The sequence below is a fragment of the Rhea americana genome, unplaced genomic scaffold (genome assembly GCF_003343005.1).
Source record: "Rhea americana isolate MKP2758 unplaced genomic scaffold, rheAme1 scaffold_88, whole genome shotgun sequence".
Lineage (NCBI taxonomy): Eukaryota > Metazoa > Chordata > Aves > Rheiformes > Rheidae > Rhea > Rhea americana.
In genome coordinates this window covers 504,451-521,926 of record NW_028187066.1, presented here as the reverse complement: position 1 = coordinate 521,926, position 17,476 = coordinate 504,451, and the positions used below count along the sequence as shown (strand labels likewise).

At 34.9% G+C, this 17,476-nt stretch overlaps 1 protein-coding gene across 1 annotated transcript in view; it reads right to left on the bottom strand.

The window, feature by feature from the left end:
* Positions 1–1,197: 1,197 nt before the first annotated feature.
* SLC16A7 (solute carrier family 16 member 7) overlaps positions 1,198–17,476 on the bottom strand; it is a 46,403-nt gene continuing 30,124 nt past the window's right edge. The window contains exons 3-5 of the mRNA XM_085323846.1: positions 14,150–14,293; positions 11,771–12,583; positions 1,198–9,174 (exon numbers count right to left, since the gene is read on the bottom strand). Coding sequence (XP_085179972.1) covers positions 8,903–9,174; positions 11,771–12,583; positions 14,150–14,293 — 1,229 coding nt within the window. The 3' untranslated portion in view covers positions 1,198–8,902. The remainder of the gene's footprint in view (positions 9,175–11,770; positions 12,584–14,149; positions 14,294–17,476) is intronic.

Here is a 17,476-nt window from a genome sequence, read left to right as displayed (position 1 = left end):
TACACTGTAAAAGCTGACCTTAGAGCTGACTTACAGATTAAGGTTTCTATCTATCTTTCCACTGAGTTATCAAAATATAAAACCTCAGAAATTAATATGTTTGGACTGGGTTAGAGGTTCTATTATTTAGCAACGCATTTTAGCCATCCAGTCTAATCAGTGAGCCAACAAATAGACATAAGTCCAGACATACAAATGAGATCAAGGATGTCTTTGAATAGGGTTAATTATCATATTCCCATTGAAAGTAAACGGGGAAGAGCAGCATTGGACCTGGTTCACTGTGCTGAAGGAAGGATATATTTTTAACTTTATTCTTTTTTTTTTATTTTTTTATTTAGTCTATGCTTTAGAATAYATTATTTATGAGGACTGCAAATATTACAAGGGGATAGAATCTAAAAAAAAATCTAAACAAACCCTAGTAGATGAATCCTCTTTCGCATGTCCAGAAGATTATAGTTAAGACTCCTTGAAAATAGATTTTTCAGTTATTAGAAATCTAAAAATAAAGGCCAATTGCTTTAATMGTCTAAGTTATGTCTTTTTTATTCAATAGTTAATCCTTCTTAAAAAAAGTTTGCTTGTTTCCCATTAGTTTATTCTGCTTCTATGCAAAAAGGTGCACAGAAAACATGCAAARAGTGTTAATCAGTTTCTCTAATTTTAAATATCCATTCAGATTCTACAAATAAACACCAGTGTAACTGTGGCAAGCAAGCACAATCAATTGAGAAATACATATGATTTGAMTTAGAAAGATGGGAAGGAATAATTATCTACATCCTCTATTTTGAGCTATACGGACAAATTCCTCTTCTGTATGAGAATGAATATGGGTGATAAATAAATTATTACATGTATGTGAAATAGAGAAAAACATTCTAYGATTCTATTCTATGATTCTATCCCAATCAGCGTAATGGGGAAAAAAATCTGCTTGTCTAGATGGAGTTTGATTAATTTATGAGGTTAAATCAAAATTATGGTAGAGTTAGAAAAAGCATAGGGGCAGGTAGCATGTTCTACCGCTGGTAGTATCTTTCCTGCACAAGAAATATTTCAGTTCTTTATTCAAGSAGAGAGTTTGAGATCCTAGCTAAATTTGAACAGGTAGCCTATGAATACATCCACACTTTAAAAGTGCAAATAACTTTCTAATAAATAATCTTTAAAAAGTGACAACATATACATTCCTTCAGAAACTTTACATGGAAATTTTATTTTCATTTTTCTTTTTTTTTTTTAATTGTTTATCACACACATTTTTCCTTGTAATTTTCTATAGATTTATATTGACAAATTTCACATATTAGACAGTAGTATAGGCCTGGTATAGAAGTTAATGAGCAAGAATGCATTTAAATACAACACAATGCAGTGCGTAAGCATTTTACAGAGTTAATATACAGTATGAACAATGAATTTTATCAGGTCARAAAAGCATTTGGCGTGTAGAAAGAGAAAGTTATCATCCACCCAGATCTCTTTGGAACATAAATAGCACCTCTAGCTAATAAATGATTGTCTTAAAAAAAAAAATCTAGCCAATATATTCAAGTAAAAACCGTACAGTATTGCAAAATATAAAAAGGAGGAAAAAAAAATCTGTTAGTCAACAACAATGGCTACTGCATGTTTAATTAATTATTGCATAGCAATGTCAAGTCCTGTTGGTAGACTGCAGAAGTGGTGAACTTTCCAAGTAGGCTGTAAGTGGAAAACGYGCCTATGTCACACTTAAGGAACGGTATTTATGCAAGTGCTTGATGTACCACTGAAAAATCTCTCAATAACTTTTAGGTAGAACTTGTTAAGAGTCAGAGGCTAATGTAGACTTTTCACTTAATTGCATACTTGCAGACAAAATAAAACTAAAAAAAAGTTATGAAAAATAGTTAGTGCTTTTATATCATAGTGTTCAAGGGAGTTTCCCCAAATCTCAATTTTGGCTGATTTTTTTAATAGGAGTATTGTCTAAAAGGCCTTAAGTATCCTCATTTAACATAAATTTTACAGGAATATCATGTCCATCAATACCTCATAAGATCTTGTACATATCTATTAACTACAACAGATAAAAATTCAGTGTATTCACAGAATCATCTAGTTAATACTTCCATGGCAAAAAGAAATAATGAACAGCATTGCCTTCCCCTCCCCACCTCCCATCTCCCCTGCCCCCAAATGTTGCTTTTTTACAGTCTAAAAACAATGAAAACTCCTGGTGATCTTAGCCCACTTTGAACAGTTGAGTCATGGTAGAAGTATCAGTGTTATGTAGTATTACAGTTTTCTGAATGAATTTCTAATATAAATAAAACCAGCAGAAACTGAAAAATAATAAAATATACTCTTGTAGAAAAGCTTTAATTTTTCTTTCATTTGCTGAAGTCTTTTATCTGTTTACAAATATGTTTTATTTATCAGGCACAGTATGCAACTTACTCTAATGTATTATATATATCATATATATAAATATATAAGATATATATAAATTAGAGTTTTATATATAGGGGAATATATATATATATATATATATATATGCACACACACACACACACACGCACACATCCACTGATATATATTCCCTTATACATATACACACACACATAGACACATTTACACATACATATACACATTCCAAAATGACATAAACCACTTCATCTGGAAATCAGAATAATGAAGATTATAAACTGCTGAAGGAAAGCCTGAAAGGGAATAGATCATTTTCCTTTGMGATTAAACAGATTTGTTCAGATACTTAACTATAGCTTCTGTATTTTATAATCTACATTCAATGTTAATGTTTTTATTATTTACATAGACTATTAAAGTAACAGATATTGTGCGTTAATTTAGGGACTGATTCATTAGGAATATTACACAGGCATGGCTAAATTTGCCAGCTGCAACAAACATTACATTTGCTGTGTTATATCTGATACTCCTGAGATCTGATATGGAAAAATAAGGCTGAAGCCTCCACTGAAGCCGCTTCACTGCCAATATCTGATAAAGGTCTTTGACTGTGCTAGATTCTTTCGGTTGGCTTCCGTGGACTTTGTATTAGATCCTAGAAGGCGAGAATAGTTTGTAGACTAAAAAAAAAGTGTCTTTGAAGAAACAATCATCTGTGTTGTTATAAACAGCATTTGAAAAACATTCATTGTGCCTTGGCCCCAGCCCAACTTTTTTGTGATCATCTCCCCTAGCTGCCTCACAAATAGGAAAGAGAGCTAAAATTTTAGATTATTTACAAATCAGATAAATATTTTTTTTCAGGGATACAAAGTGTGGAGTGTTCTGTAACTCTCCTTTTTAAAMCTGTTTTTTTTTGTACGCAACATAATGTTTCCATTTCATTATTTCTATTAACTCAGAAATGGAGAAAGAAAAAAAAAAMGGAGCAGCAGTATCTCACAAAAAGAAGGGCAGTAGGACTTTGTATGTTTAAATGAAACATAGAATTTTTACACTACTTTAWTGGTGTAAATACTACACCAGTAAATCTTCAGAACGCAGTCTATAAAACAATGTCAACTGACAGAAACAAAACATGGTCATAAATATGCAATGTCTGTAAAAATGCAACTAACTGTAAGTGACTTCAAATATTTGGGAGACTTCCTAAAAAAACATATAACCTTTATCTATATGCTTGTTATTAACTGTATTCTTCCAGGGTCATGTAAGTATCCAAACTGTAATCGAGAGGTAGATGATAGAGAAAAYATTGAACTGCAAAAGAAGCACATGCAAATCATGATGAATTTATATAGCACATTGTTTAGGCAAAGGTGCCTATACATGCAAATGCTTTTAATATATAAGMAAAAATATCAGAAAAGTACCCACCTGAAAAAAAAAAATCCACACACAGCCTTGTTAAAATTGATATGTCTTTTCTAGTAATAATCACTTAGAAAATTCCCTTTATATTCCTCTGTGTGAGTAGAAAAATAGTTATCTCTACAGAAACTAACAAAAATTGCCTCAGTTCAATTTTTGATGTAGGCAAAATTGTCAGTATAAGTTACAGCAAGTTTGTCTAAAAAAGTGGCCACTGGTTTTGTTCAGTGAAATCCTGATGGCTGTACTGAATCTAGCTGTATACGATGTCTGTAGCTTATTATGCAGCTGAATATGATTATTTATCTGTAGCTCATTATTTATCACTAATATTTACAGCTATCCAGACCTGGAAGTAASAAGTGAAAAAAAGTCACATACTCATCTGAGGAAAGATAAAGACATGAAATCACTTAACAAAAGTCACTGTATGCCAAGGCCTAATCCTTTGTGTTGCATCAGAATAGAAAACAGAAAAAAAGAAGGAAAAAAAAAAAGACTTTAAGAGGAATGAGAGGGGAAACAAAATTAGAAAAACAGTAATTAAGTATGCATATTTAAGGATAATAAAGTAAATATAATTCCTGCATGGGTAAGCTAAAGCATAAGTAAGCTAGATTAACCTTACATCTTGAGTCAGTATATTATATACTGTTAGTTCATGGAATCTTTACAGAGAGTTGTACAAAAACATTTGAAACTGGTCATTTGCCACAAGAGCTTGTGAAACTCCCACAGGCTTCTCCAAGTTTTGACCAGTTAGGTGCACTAAATGCTGTTATGCAAAGGGACCATTAAAATTAACGTGAAATTTTGGATGATGAAGTCAGTGAAATTGCTGCCATTTACTTCAGCAGAAAACAAGAAGGAAGAGCATCATTACAAAAAAGAAAAAAAAAAAAAAAAAAACTCCCCCACCAACACCCTATCTGGAGGTAAAATAAGACTTTCCCCAACTCTGTCAAAAAAACTCACAACTCACGTCCCCAACATGAGAGAATTGCAGCCTGACTACCTATGCTGCAGGACTAAGATCAAAATGTGCTTCTGTGAACTTGGCGGAAGAGCAGAATTGGCAATGACTGCAAACAATTCGGYGGTGAGAGGCAGGAGGGTGAACTTTTGTATGAAAACATACAGAATTGAGAGTTATTGGKGATAAGTCTGTCTTTGGAGTTGGAAAAGGGCAATACAGACGAACTCTCCAGCTAACTACAGAGGTAAGTTATCACAAAATCTTAAAGAGATAAAAGTGACTGTACACAGATATATACTCTGAAACTATTTGAAATTTGGCCTTGACATTGAATAGGAAAAAAAAAAAAATACTGCTGTAGGTTAATTACCCTATCTGAAACTAGCTTTAAAATTTCAGTATTATTTTTCTTGACTGATCAAGTAAGAGCAAGGTGGTAATTAGGCTCAGTGATAATATGGCAGAGGAATGAAGAGGATGAAGGATAAATGACTAAAAACGAGATTAAGACCAATTAAGGATGTGCTGGCACTGGCTGGCAGAGACCCTATACTGCATAACAGACGCGTGTGGTATGTCTTGAAGCTTGAGAGTACATTCCCTGATTGCAGGGCACGGCCATCCCTTGGTCCTGCAGCCCCAGTGGTCCATGCTGAGGGCTGCCTGCGATAATTAAAAGAAACCACGGGGATACAGAGAGATGGTGTATACCCAGGTCTTAGCCTGGAAACAGAAACRCGGTGACGAAAAGACTTGCAGCAGAAGGTGCCGCTCCGTGCAAGTAAGAACGATCTACGGGGGGGGGGTGTTATCTGCATTTAACTAGTTTGTTGCTCAATATAGATTGAATTCAAGGCAATTTATCATTATTATTACTTTTAGAAATAAGAGCTACATATACAAAGCAATTGGCCCTTCAGGACCTGCTATTTGGAAGACACAGCTTTTTTAATCCCAAGCAGTTTTGCATAGATATGGTCCCAATCTTCCTCATTCAGCTCTGTATTTGAATTTCCTCAACATTCAGTAATATCAGGAGTGTTTTTTTCTTTGTTGCTACTTTTAAGAGGAAAAATAATGAAAGAGGTGTAAAGAAATGTTTCAGTTACTTCACACTTCATATTGCTTCAGGCACCTGCAACACCATTTTACCTTATCATGTAAATAAAAACTGCACTTTGGTTAGTGGTGGCAAACCAACTCTTTCATTACTATTATTTTTTAAACATAATAGACTCAAGATGAAGTCTTCTGACTCTTCAGAAGATTATGTTCATATTAATTTTGATTTTTTCTAAGATAGTAACATATTTTTGGGTATTTGTGGCTGGTCATGTCTACAGCCCAAGGAACTGTTTTTTTTTTTCCCTCAGTTCTGTGCTATGTTGTATTGTATTCTGATTCTGTGATCCTGCACTGAACAGGTAAATTGCCTGAATAGTTCCTGAGAACATTTTTTTTAATCATSTTTTTTTTTTCTGAGTCCCTTATTTACTYGACAGCGACATTTAATAGACAAAGTCGAAAGTTGATGCCAGTTGTCTTCTACCCTGTATTTTTAATCAAGCTGTTTTTTGCAAAGAGATAATAAGCACCTAAAATTTTGTCTCAGTCATTTTGGTTCAGCCTCTATATTCATGTCTTTTCAAATAATCTGTGCCTTCCTACCGCTTGCTGTCAAAAGTAGAGTGATGTTCCTGATGACTACTCTTTAACTAAAGTTTTAGTTCATTTTCACACTCCAGTATTTATAACTGATATTCCTGGCTATATGAAATCTTAGTGCTTGTGAAACTCCTCCCCTCTTTCTCTCTCTATGTAGGGCCTTCATGGAGTGTGGATTCTGGAAATAACTAGATTTTATAGGGGAAAAGAGGACTATGCCTTTACCTCATGGGGTGTTGGTGGGTCTACATCTTGGAAAGAAGTGCAGTGTATTTATTTCTTCTCTGAAGCAGAGGTCTGGAAGAGGAACTGTAGTTTTACCAGGACTACAAAGTCAATCATTCTCCCTTACACAATTCGCTGCTCAAACACAAGTTTTCTCCCAAAATTCTGAAATGCACATACTTTGTTGCCGATGCTCCTATAAAATTACAAGTTTTTTGAATGTTGTTTGGTGTTCCTGAAGATAATTAGGTGAAATGTAGATAYTAATTTCTGAATCATGCTGATAATAGATTCATGATGTTCCTTCCCAAAATAGTCGTAAGGTAATGAAAAGTTTCAGTATTACTGCATAAGTTTGGAGTATATAAGGTGATAACCCAGCAAAACAGAGGCAAGCACTACCAAATTTTTACAAAAACAAATAAAAATAATCATATTGAACAACACAATTAGCATAGGACTTTCTTAAAAGCACTCACACGTCTGCTATACTTTACAATTTCTATTTTTTTTCTTTTGATATTGGCACTCCATAATGTGTTTAACAAAGCTTTCTGTCCATACACTTACACTTTTTTGAGATTTAAAAAGGGGCTCAAATTAGATATTAATTTTCCTGAACTGAATGTGCATGTATCCTGCATTAACAGTGCATAAATGTTTTCTGAATCAGACCCTTAATTTTCACAATTTCAGAGGCATTTGCATGCATCTCTGCAATCCTCACCTACAAATAGAACAGAAATATTTTCTTTTAATACTTTCAGAAACTTTCACTTTGGCTTTCAAGTGCAATGATAGATATTTTTTAAAAAAGTTAAATTGCAGRCTTTTCTTTTGCCTAAAGGAAGAAAAACAGCAGTGTACATTTTAATTGATATTTAATAYGAGTGTCTGTGTAAAATTGTAGACACAAGACCAAATATTCTGCACAAAAATGATATGTCAATACAAGGCTCCCAGACTGGCACTGTTGACGTGCCTTGCAGCATTTTTTGCTCAAATTGGCAATACAAAAAAGGAAGTACATGAGAAAGGCAGGTGAGAACTGGTATGAAGTTACCCGTCTGCAAGGACCTGAAGTTAGGCCTTAAATCTCCTCTCCATAGACTGTCAAAGACCTAATCGATTTCTTGTCAATAAACCTAMACATCTGATTTGAAGTAATTGCCAAGAAAATGATTCAGGCCTGTGCTAGAAAAATATATTTTGTTTTGCCATTAACAAAATGAATTCATATGTTRAAAGATCATGGAAACTTGGAATAATAAATCAAGGGTAAACATCTTGTTAAYGTCAGTGGCTTCTGAATCAAGTCCCTAGAGAAAGGCAGCTTCAGAAACCAATGCAGTTCCTTCAACCATATGGGAACACAGAACTGAACAAACCGATTCCACTCTTGTTATCTTGGTTTAAATCTTGGTAAATCTTGGTTTAAAACCCTTCAATGTACAGGCARATTTTAGTTTAATTTCAATTAGTGAGGCCTGACCACAGTTGTGTTCAAACGAGTATGTTGAAGTATAATGTAGTCAGCTATCACTGGAGGAAACAAGTAACCTCTGGAATATATTTTAATTCAACTATTTAATGCRTTGTAGATATAGAGCCCACCAATTGTTTGCCTTCTATCCATATTGTAAATTTTTATACAGACATAGTATATATTTTTAATCTAGTGGGCATACAGAAAGGAAAAATGTTTCCAGTGCACTTCACTCAGTTATTCTGTTTCTTTAGCAACAAATCCTTGAGCTTATATTCTTTTTAAATATTAGTTCTAAATAAAGTGTGGACAGGTTATTTCAATAGATTTTACTAATACTCTAAAGATGAATTTAAAATGTCTTCCCAAATAAGACTCAGAGATGCTTTTCTATTAGAAGTTCTTCTGAAACAAAACTGTTTGCCATTGGAAGGCTTTTTGATCTGGCTTACCTGACCCTGATTGTCCAGGGTTTAGACGGGCTCATTTTCATGGAATCACTACCTCTGCAACTTCAATTTTGTAGCACTGAAATAAATAAACTGCAAATAGTAATTTAACTTGGAGTCTTGCCAGGGCAAAAATCTGTTCCATCCAATATTGTGACTGATCATTGTTACCATAAAACCTGGCCTGCGTCTTGAAAAAAATATTTCTAATGGAAGTCATAAATGTTGATTTCTGAGCTATACTGCAGATTAAATATTGGTTTCTCTTTCTAAAGGATCTTCTAGAGCTCTGTTGGCCCTGCTGGAAGCATCTTCATTCTCATTATTTGTTAATGGTTCGGCTTCTTTTGGGTCGGCGTTCTTCTGTGCTTTCTGCTTCTCATCTTCCAACTTCTTTTCTCTTGCCAAAAGCCTGTAGTTAATGGCATTGCCAATGAACAACCAGATACTGGCCACAATCACGATCACTCCACAGACGAAATACATATACTGATATTCACCAGTAACATCCACTAACCAGCCTGAAAGACAAAGGGTAAAAAAAGAGAGACTTGAGAATAGAATATATATTACATTCCAGATCTTTCCCTAGGAGAAATATCTATATATTGCACATTTTCGAATTTGGAACAGAAAAGTATTTTCAACAAATTCTATTCGTCYAACATATATAACGGACCTCTAACAAAACTTATATTAGTCAAACTAGCAATTGCCATTGGAAATACTGACACGTTAAAGAATAAGTAAAGCCTAATGAAGGATGACAGACAGTTTTTAGTTCTTTCATTTTCATTCCTTCATTGTCTTTTTATTTTATTCACCTCCTAATTTTGTTTCCTATTGTTTTGGAGTGACTGACACTCACGGAGGCTGCACACAGACAATAGGATGAAGAGGTATGTGCCTTCTCTGGCTGCTGTCACTGTGCATCAGCTGCTTGCCTTTCATTTCTTACTTTCCTGTGCCTGGTGAAAGAAATAGAAAGGCTTATCCCTTCAGCCATCACATGCAGCTGCTGAGTTTTGAACTCTGAAGCCTGTACCTAAAAATTAYATGCACACTTCTGAGATTAATTTGGTTATGGCAAGGAAAGTTAAATATAACTATTCTTCCACTTTATGAGCTCTTCTTTATGAATTTTATCAGCTCCCAAATCAACATTTGTACATATACAAGTCCTTAGCTCTGACCTCAGCTACACTGTCATTGAAATCCACAGGATAACTACACACTTCAATTTAATGTGTATTCAGATACTTTTGCTGAGTCGGAATCTTAATGTCAACATATTCAGCCGATACATATTTACAAGCCATCAAATTATTTTAGTCTTTGCTTTATTTCACAAGCCCTGTATTAGGAAAAATTCAAATGATATTACTACAGCACTAAAAGTGTGTAATTCACCTATTAATGTAAAAAKTAAAGTTTATTGGTTTTATACATGAGTAATCTGGTAAAATTGATTAAAAATGAAATTCTCCATTAACATTACTTCAGCATAACATTTAAAAGATACGAACTATTCAAAACTGTAATTTAGGKTTTTTTTGTATGTCCATCCTCTTTGGTGTCTCTAACAAGAAAAGTCAATTATTCATACAGTTATAGCACGAATGCTTTTCAAAACTTCTGAAAAACTAAWATATTGATAAATAAGTTATTGCATACTTTATTGCTCCATTAATATTAGATTTAATATCTTTAGAGTTAATATTAGCATCTATTTCAGAACCTTATTGAGAAAGCTAGATTCAGTTACCAGCCCGGCCCCCCACTAGGTGGCATAAGAAGAGCCTGTGCTAGAAAAATATATTTTTGTTTTGACATTACCAAAATGAATTCGTATGTTAAAAGATGGAAATAGGGAACATCTTGCRGACTAGTAAACATTTATTTGTAAAATATTATCATATTGAAATGAATAAAATTATTTTGATTTACTTAAAGTTTCATTCAAGAATGTGATTTTGACACAAATTCTGACCATAATTCTAAAAATACTTGGATATATGTGATTACTTWAATCCTCTTGACTTCTGTGGCTCTACTTGTTTGAATGTAGGGGAACAAGGGTCCGTTCACAGGACTGGTTATTTTCTCAGTATTTTAACCAAGAAAATGTGTCAGTATTTTTATAATGTAGAGCTCACATTACACACAGAGATACACACACACGTGCTTAGCCTATACTTTTCAATACAATTTGAACACCTATTCTCTTTAGTTTCTTATCCCTAAAAAACTTTTAAGTTTGTAAATCTTGCTAATAGCATTACTGAATACTTACTAAAAACTAACAGAAAATCCTTCAAGACCATTTTCATCATTTTTGGCTCTAGAAGCCCAGAATTATGGATACAGTCCAAGCCATTCACCTAGGCTCCCTTTAAGCTCTCCTTACACTCCGAGGAGAGAAATAGGCAACATCACAGTATTTCAGCCTATGACGGATGATTTACTCTCTGAATTACCTTACATCTATCTAGTGGCTGGCTTAGACACATAGCATGAAATGTGTGGCCGGGCACAGGGCTCCACAGAACAGCGTTGCGCAGAGGCTGCTGAGGGCCTCCCTCCTTTCCGGCACCTCTCAATTGACTTCTTGTGGCTASACATGCAAATCCTCGGCTTAGACAAACTCAAATTGAAATTTTTAATTTAAGCAGGTGCCTCTTTAGCTGCCATAAAGGTAGAAAAATTATAAGCCTTTCTGTGAGATCTTCATGAAAACTGACCTAATGGATTCAGCCTATTCAGGGAAGTAAGAACTGTGTCAGCAAAGAGCAAAGTGGAAGGCAGTACACGTAGATTAAGGCTGCAAAGTTAGCACTGAGTGCTACTAGGAAAATATACATTTATCACCTGGATTTATTGGCCAGGTGAGATATGCTGTAAATCTCTCTCTTACTCATGCATGCAATGTACACCTTCCGAGCTTCGTGTGGATCCGAAGCCGTAAAGTGATAAGATGGTGTAGAGCAGTGCTACGGTACACACAAAATCACAGAGAAAACATTAAATAATATTAAGAACAATTTTTAGATTAATTCTATACTAAATTGCAAATTTATGCTGTGATGTCTGAAAAAAGAAAATAAAAGAGATTCTTACCTCCTAAAGGAGGACCTATGAGAACTGGGCAACATTCCAYTATAGTGACAAGTCCAACAGCACTGGAAAATCTGGCAGCACCAACAAGGTCCATCAACGTCTCAAAAAGAACACTGCTAACCATTCCAAATGCAAACCCAAAAAATACAGAATATATCACCAAGCCAGTGTAATTTGTTGCCAGAGGGCACAAGATATGGCAGACACCATTGTACAAGACAGCAAAACTAAAAAAGTACTGGATCTTTGGCCGGATAAATCTGGAGTTTGCTACAAGTCCCATTGAAGGCCTAGCAAACATGTCTACAAAGGCTAAGATGGAGAGCAAAAAAGCTGCAGAATATTCATCAATTCCCTTGTGCTTGGCATAAGGGGCCAAGAATACGATTGGAGCGAAGAAACCAATAAACATAATAACATTTCCTGACAAATAAATCAGAAAACCTCTGTGTTTGAARAGGGACAAATCTAGGTATTTATTTATAGTTTTCCAAAAAGACTCCTTGTTGTTTTTGTGCAAGGCAGAATCTCCTGTGCCTTTCTCAACATCTTTTTTCACAGGAGGAACTGGTTTTGGTCCAACAGGTCTCATCAGCGACCCTGCCACACAGCAGTTCAAAAGAAGTCCTCCCAGAATGAGAAAGCTTCCTTTCCAACCAAATGCGTTAAAGAGGAATTGATTGAGAGGCGCCAACGTGCTTAGAAACACTGGACTTCCGGCCATGGCCAATCCGTTAGCAATGGGACGCTTCTTATAGAAATACTTGCCAATCATGGTCAAAGCAGGCTGCAAGTTGAATGCTAAACCCAGACCTAAACAACACATAGAACACAGCATTACTGCATATCATGCACTAAAAAGCATACCACACGGTAGCCAAATTATTTTAAAATAATCAATATACATCCAGTGATTTTTAACAAAGAAGAAAAGCAACCAGCAYTTGAGAATGAAATAAAGCTTCACTGCTTTCTGTAGGAGTTAATGACAAGACCATGTCACGGTGGCACTCTGTCATTTCCCTCTGCAGCGCTACAATAAAAGCCGAAACTCAGCGCTCTGTTTCAGCAGTGACAGAGACAGTGGAATGACAGGGGAATGATGATACCAAAGCCTTGACTACACCATTTTTGTTTTTACTAAGTTTAAATACAGTTCTTTCTTGGCTCACTTCACAGAAGTTATTAAATGTCACCTCAGCTACAAAGAATGTGGAGTGTATTTAAATGTAAAAATCTCCTCACTTTTTATTTCCAGCCCAATTTGAGATTGATCTTGTGTACAACAGTGGAGATTAAAATGGCTAATAATTTTGGAGCATTTCCAGCTTCACTTCTCCAGTTGTAGGAGTCACCACTCTAGATGGAAATGTTGTAGAAGAAGAGGATGAGTATGGGAGCAGAGCTGAAGGATGCTCCACACGTCAGCCAAGCGTACGATCTGCACCTCTAGAACTCCTCTCTGTGAAAAGACATCTAGGCAATGCAGGATAAGCAGCTGTGCACCTGCATAGGAGAGAAGTCGTCTTCTCCKATAGCCCCATTCCTCAGCCCTGACCTTATTTTAGGATGTAAAAAAATGGAGCTTTAAAGAACAGACCCTGAACATACAGAGACTCCTATATTCTCTTCCACAGAGTTGCAGCACAAAGATAAGCTTGTATATAAGAAAAAGTATTATCTCATTCGTTTATTACCTGCCATTATTTGACCTCTAATCTCATTTGCTTTCCTTTTTCTGAGGATATGGTTTTAAAAAATTGTGAAGAGGCTATTTAATTTACCAGCATTATTATCACTTTAGTTCATTGCCTTAGGTAATTTCCAGGCCTTTGATGATATATGAATAATTTTAGTTTGGGATCGACTTAAATTTTTAACAGAAAGCTATTAAACTGAAAACTGCCATACTCTTCTAYGAATTGCATGTATGTACAAACCTCCAGAAAGCTGCTACTAGGTTTTAGCATTTTTATTAGAATTCTTCTAGCCTCTGCCACCTTGTTTGAAGTGTAGCATGACTGAAGGCTAAAACAATGAATGTGAAATTCTACACAAATGACTGTAATAACTGCTGTCACGAGCCAATCATTTTTTACACCATAATTATAGTGCAGTGTGGAACAGTACATACATATAGCACTTACTGAATAAAATAATAAACTCTTCCTAAAATCTCATAAGAAATAATTTAACATCAAACCAGCTAATTTAAAGGATTAGATAGTTCAGGTAGTTGAAATGAATTGATCTTGCTACCCTCTTGTTTTGCATTTGTACAATGCTTTGCACAGTGGGTTCCTGGTCAGTAAAGCTCACTGATACAGCAGTAATAGAAATAATATAATATAAATAACACATTTTAAATAGGACTCTTACCTCCAACAACGCCAATACATAGATAAAGTTCCAGGACACTATTGCAGAAAGAGGAAGCAATCATTCCAAAGGAACACAATATACCTCCTGCTATCATCACGGGCCGGCTACCATACTTATTCACTAAAATGCTGCTTATGGGACCTGTTGGTAGAGAGAAAATGCATTAGCAGATATTCCATCATATATGTATTTGTATTTAGGACTGGTTATAATCCGTTACTATTCGGTCCTTGAAAAACCTTAGACATTTCCATACTGATTTGTCTAACAAACGCACTCTGTGAGTTTGCAGGCACATGAACCTGGATGTGGATATATTGCTTCATTCACTGTGTATGTATGTATGTATGTATGTACATATATGTGCATATATGTGTTTGTATATACATACATACATATATACTTACATACACATTTAGTCACAGAGATGGATCAGTAGATTAAAGATATGAGACAAGCAAGAGGGGTTGTTACAGTTCACAGAGAATCAATACTGAGACTAGTTAGTCTCAGTTTTGGAAGTGAGCTGAAGAACTTCGACTATCAGGAAGACATCAAAACTCTAGTTAACAGAGTGGGAGGAATTTCCAGCCCGGCCAACTAATAACTAGTCTTAAAATCTATGCATAGACTTAARAACATTCTCAAATCAGAGTACAAATCTCTGGCCTCTGAGGCTCACTTTCCCTTACCTGATCTAGAAAGGAGTGTTAATGGGCAGCAAGATGACTATAGGTTGTCTGAGAAAATCTAAGGTGGTTTAGCATAAAGACCTATAAACTTTGAAAATATTGCTACAATCTGATCKTCAGTTTCAACTGCAGTTCAGTTTACAGTGTAATTACATCCATACTAAATAAACAGCTAGTGTGCAATTTAGCATGRCATGCATTATGTTTTTTAAACAATCGTGACTAGAATAGATGGTAGGTTGCATATCAAGATTAAGAGGTTGTCAAAGCTCTTTAAACTTGCACACCATCTGATTACACTATATTTGGCCCAAAACATTATGAGTAGTCTTACTTTCTCAATAACTAAACTTATCCAATACAAATATAAAAAAAACTCACAATAAACAGAATAAATTTCAAATTGAAGATAAAATAGACACCTAACATAAAATGAAATGTCAAGCACTGCATTTCATTGTACTGCAAATCATTTACTGTACTGATTATAGTTTAAGTCTCTCAAAATAAATCTCTAAAGGAAAAAAATGCCAGAATTTCTATGATGAAAAACCCCCAAATCCAACCAAATTTAGAAGTGTATTTTTCATAGATGTGGTGTTATTTAGGCCCTACTGTTTAAGTTACCTTAGAAGTACTAAGTTATTATTACAAATGTGTTGTAATCATTAAATTACATATCAACAGCAAGTCAAAAAGATCAATTTTTAGCCTACTTCTTTAGGGAAATAAGCTTATATGATGGTGTTGCCCTCTTTCTGTCCATCTTCCCTATAACTCTCGAATCCAGAGTTTTGTTCCAAATGAATTTGTTGGRAAAGCAAATATTTCAGTGATATTTAGATCTTACAGCTTGTGTCTTCACTAAACAGTTTGGGTGCCAAGCAGTGGAGGAAACCACTTGTTTTTWAAAAAAGGGAAACTCCCTGGCCACTGATCACAGACAAATATGCAAAGCTTTTTACTAGTAAAAGCAYTGTATCTTCTTGTCCAGGGAGCTGTGCAGTCTAAGGCAGATGGGAGACTTGGAGGAAGACAAGGTAGCTAAAGTCCTGGGAAGATACAGGCTGCTCACACTGATATGAGCGTGGCTTAGACTGCAAACATATAAACAGAAGAAACCAGGCTCTATTAGACCTGCTGCAGTTTAAGTATAACTATATATTGAAAATCAATAGAACTTCCACTTAAAAATCGATGGCATGGGATGGCCTACCAAATACACAACAGTACAGAGTTAGACTTTAAAACATACATGAAACACCAAAACGTTTAGTTGATGGCCTGTATTAGGAGATACCTAACACTTCTTTATTCTRTTTGAGGGAAACCACTAAGTAGAACAGTGACAAAGTTTTGTTTTCCCCTCCTTTGAGGCCATAGGAGGAGGCAATGAAACACGAAAAACTGACAAGTTATGCTCAAAGCCCCRTCTGAATATATCGTCTCTCCTTCTCCAGTCTTAATAAACTTGTACTGAAACATAGTTTCACTATTTTAATGACTTTTTCAATATAAATAAGTTTGAACAATCAATAGTTTGGCTCATGTTTGAATTAGAAAGACATTTTTGAAATGCTTGAACTATACAAAATGTTTTCTTTGAATCCAAAAAAAGGTCCTCTGAATGCTTTGTCTGACTCAAAGCAAAAATTTTGTAAATTAAAGACAACTTGCTGAAAAAAAAGTTTTGATTGTTAACATTACTAAAAAAAAATCCACAATAACAACATTTCACTTACAAAATGCTAGAATGGAGAAGATGGAAGTATTTGCAAGAGTGATCTGAACTCATGAAAGTTTGTTTAGTATTTGTTAATATTTTGACCAAAAAAATTCCTGGAGTAATAAATGTTGCCTTTCTGTAGCGATACTGAAAACATTTTTTTTATTGATCCTTAGGAAAAAAAAAATCTAAGAAAGAGAAATCATAATAGCAGAAAATTTGGCTACATTATTTACTGTTTATTCACCAGMGGCAGCATCTTGAATGGTGCTCTTATGAGAAGACTTAAGTAATAATCAAGATACTGAAAGACTTGCTAGTAAACTGTTTCTTTTCTCATTAGGCAAATATAGTGTAGAAAAGCCARAAGGGTGGCTGTGAGACTGTGTAAAAAAGATGAGAGCAAATCCACATATTGCAGATAATCAAGTTTTGGAAAGACAGGAAAACCATTCTAAAATATTATTGTGCAATATTCCTGTGATGTTATTTTAAATAGAATTATGGATCAAAAACAGCACTGTGCAGCACTGATAAATATTTCAAATGATAACCAAGCTCAGAGGTAAGTTCTGCTATGCACCCCCCCAAAAAAAAAAATCTAACTATAATGAAAATATCCTTATTCTTTAATACAGTTTCATCAAATCCTACTTCCTTCTCCTAGAAAGTAAAGAAGATAAGGCAGGAAAATCATCCTTTTTTTTTTGTAGCTTTTTTTTTAGGGGTTTGGGGATGGGCATTTGAGGGYTAGTTGGCTGGTTGGTTGGTKTGTTTCCCAGAAATGGCAAGTTTCCTAGTATAATTCTTTCAGGGAGACTGCTTCACAAACAGTTCCTTCTTCGGAACAAGAAAATTGCTCTGCTCATCTTAGCTATGGCCAGGACCCTAAGTTACAGCTTTTCA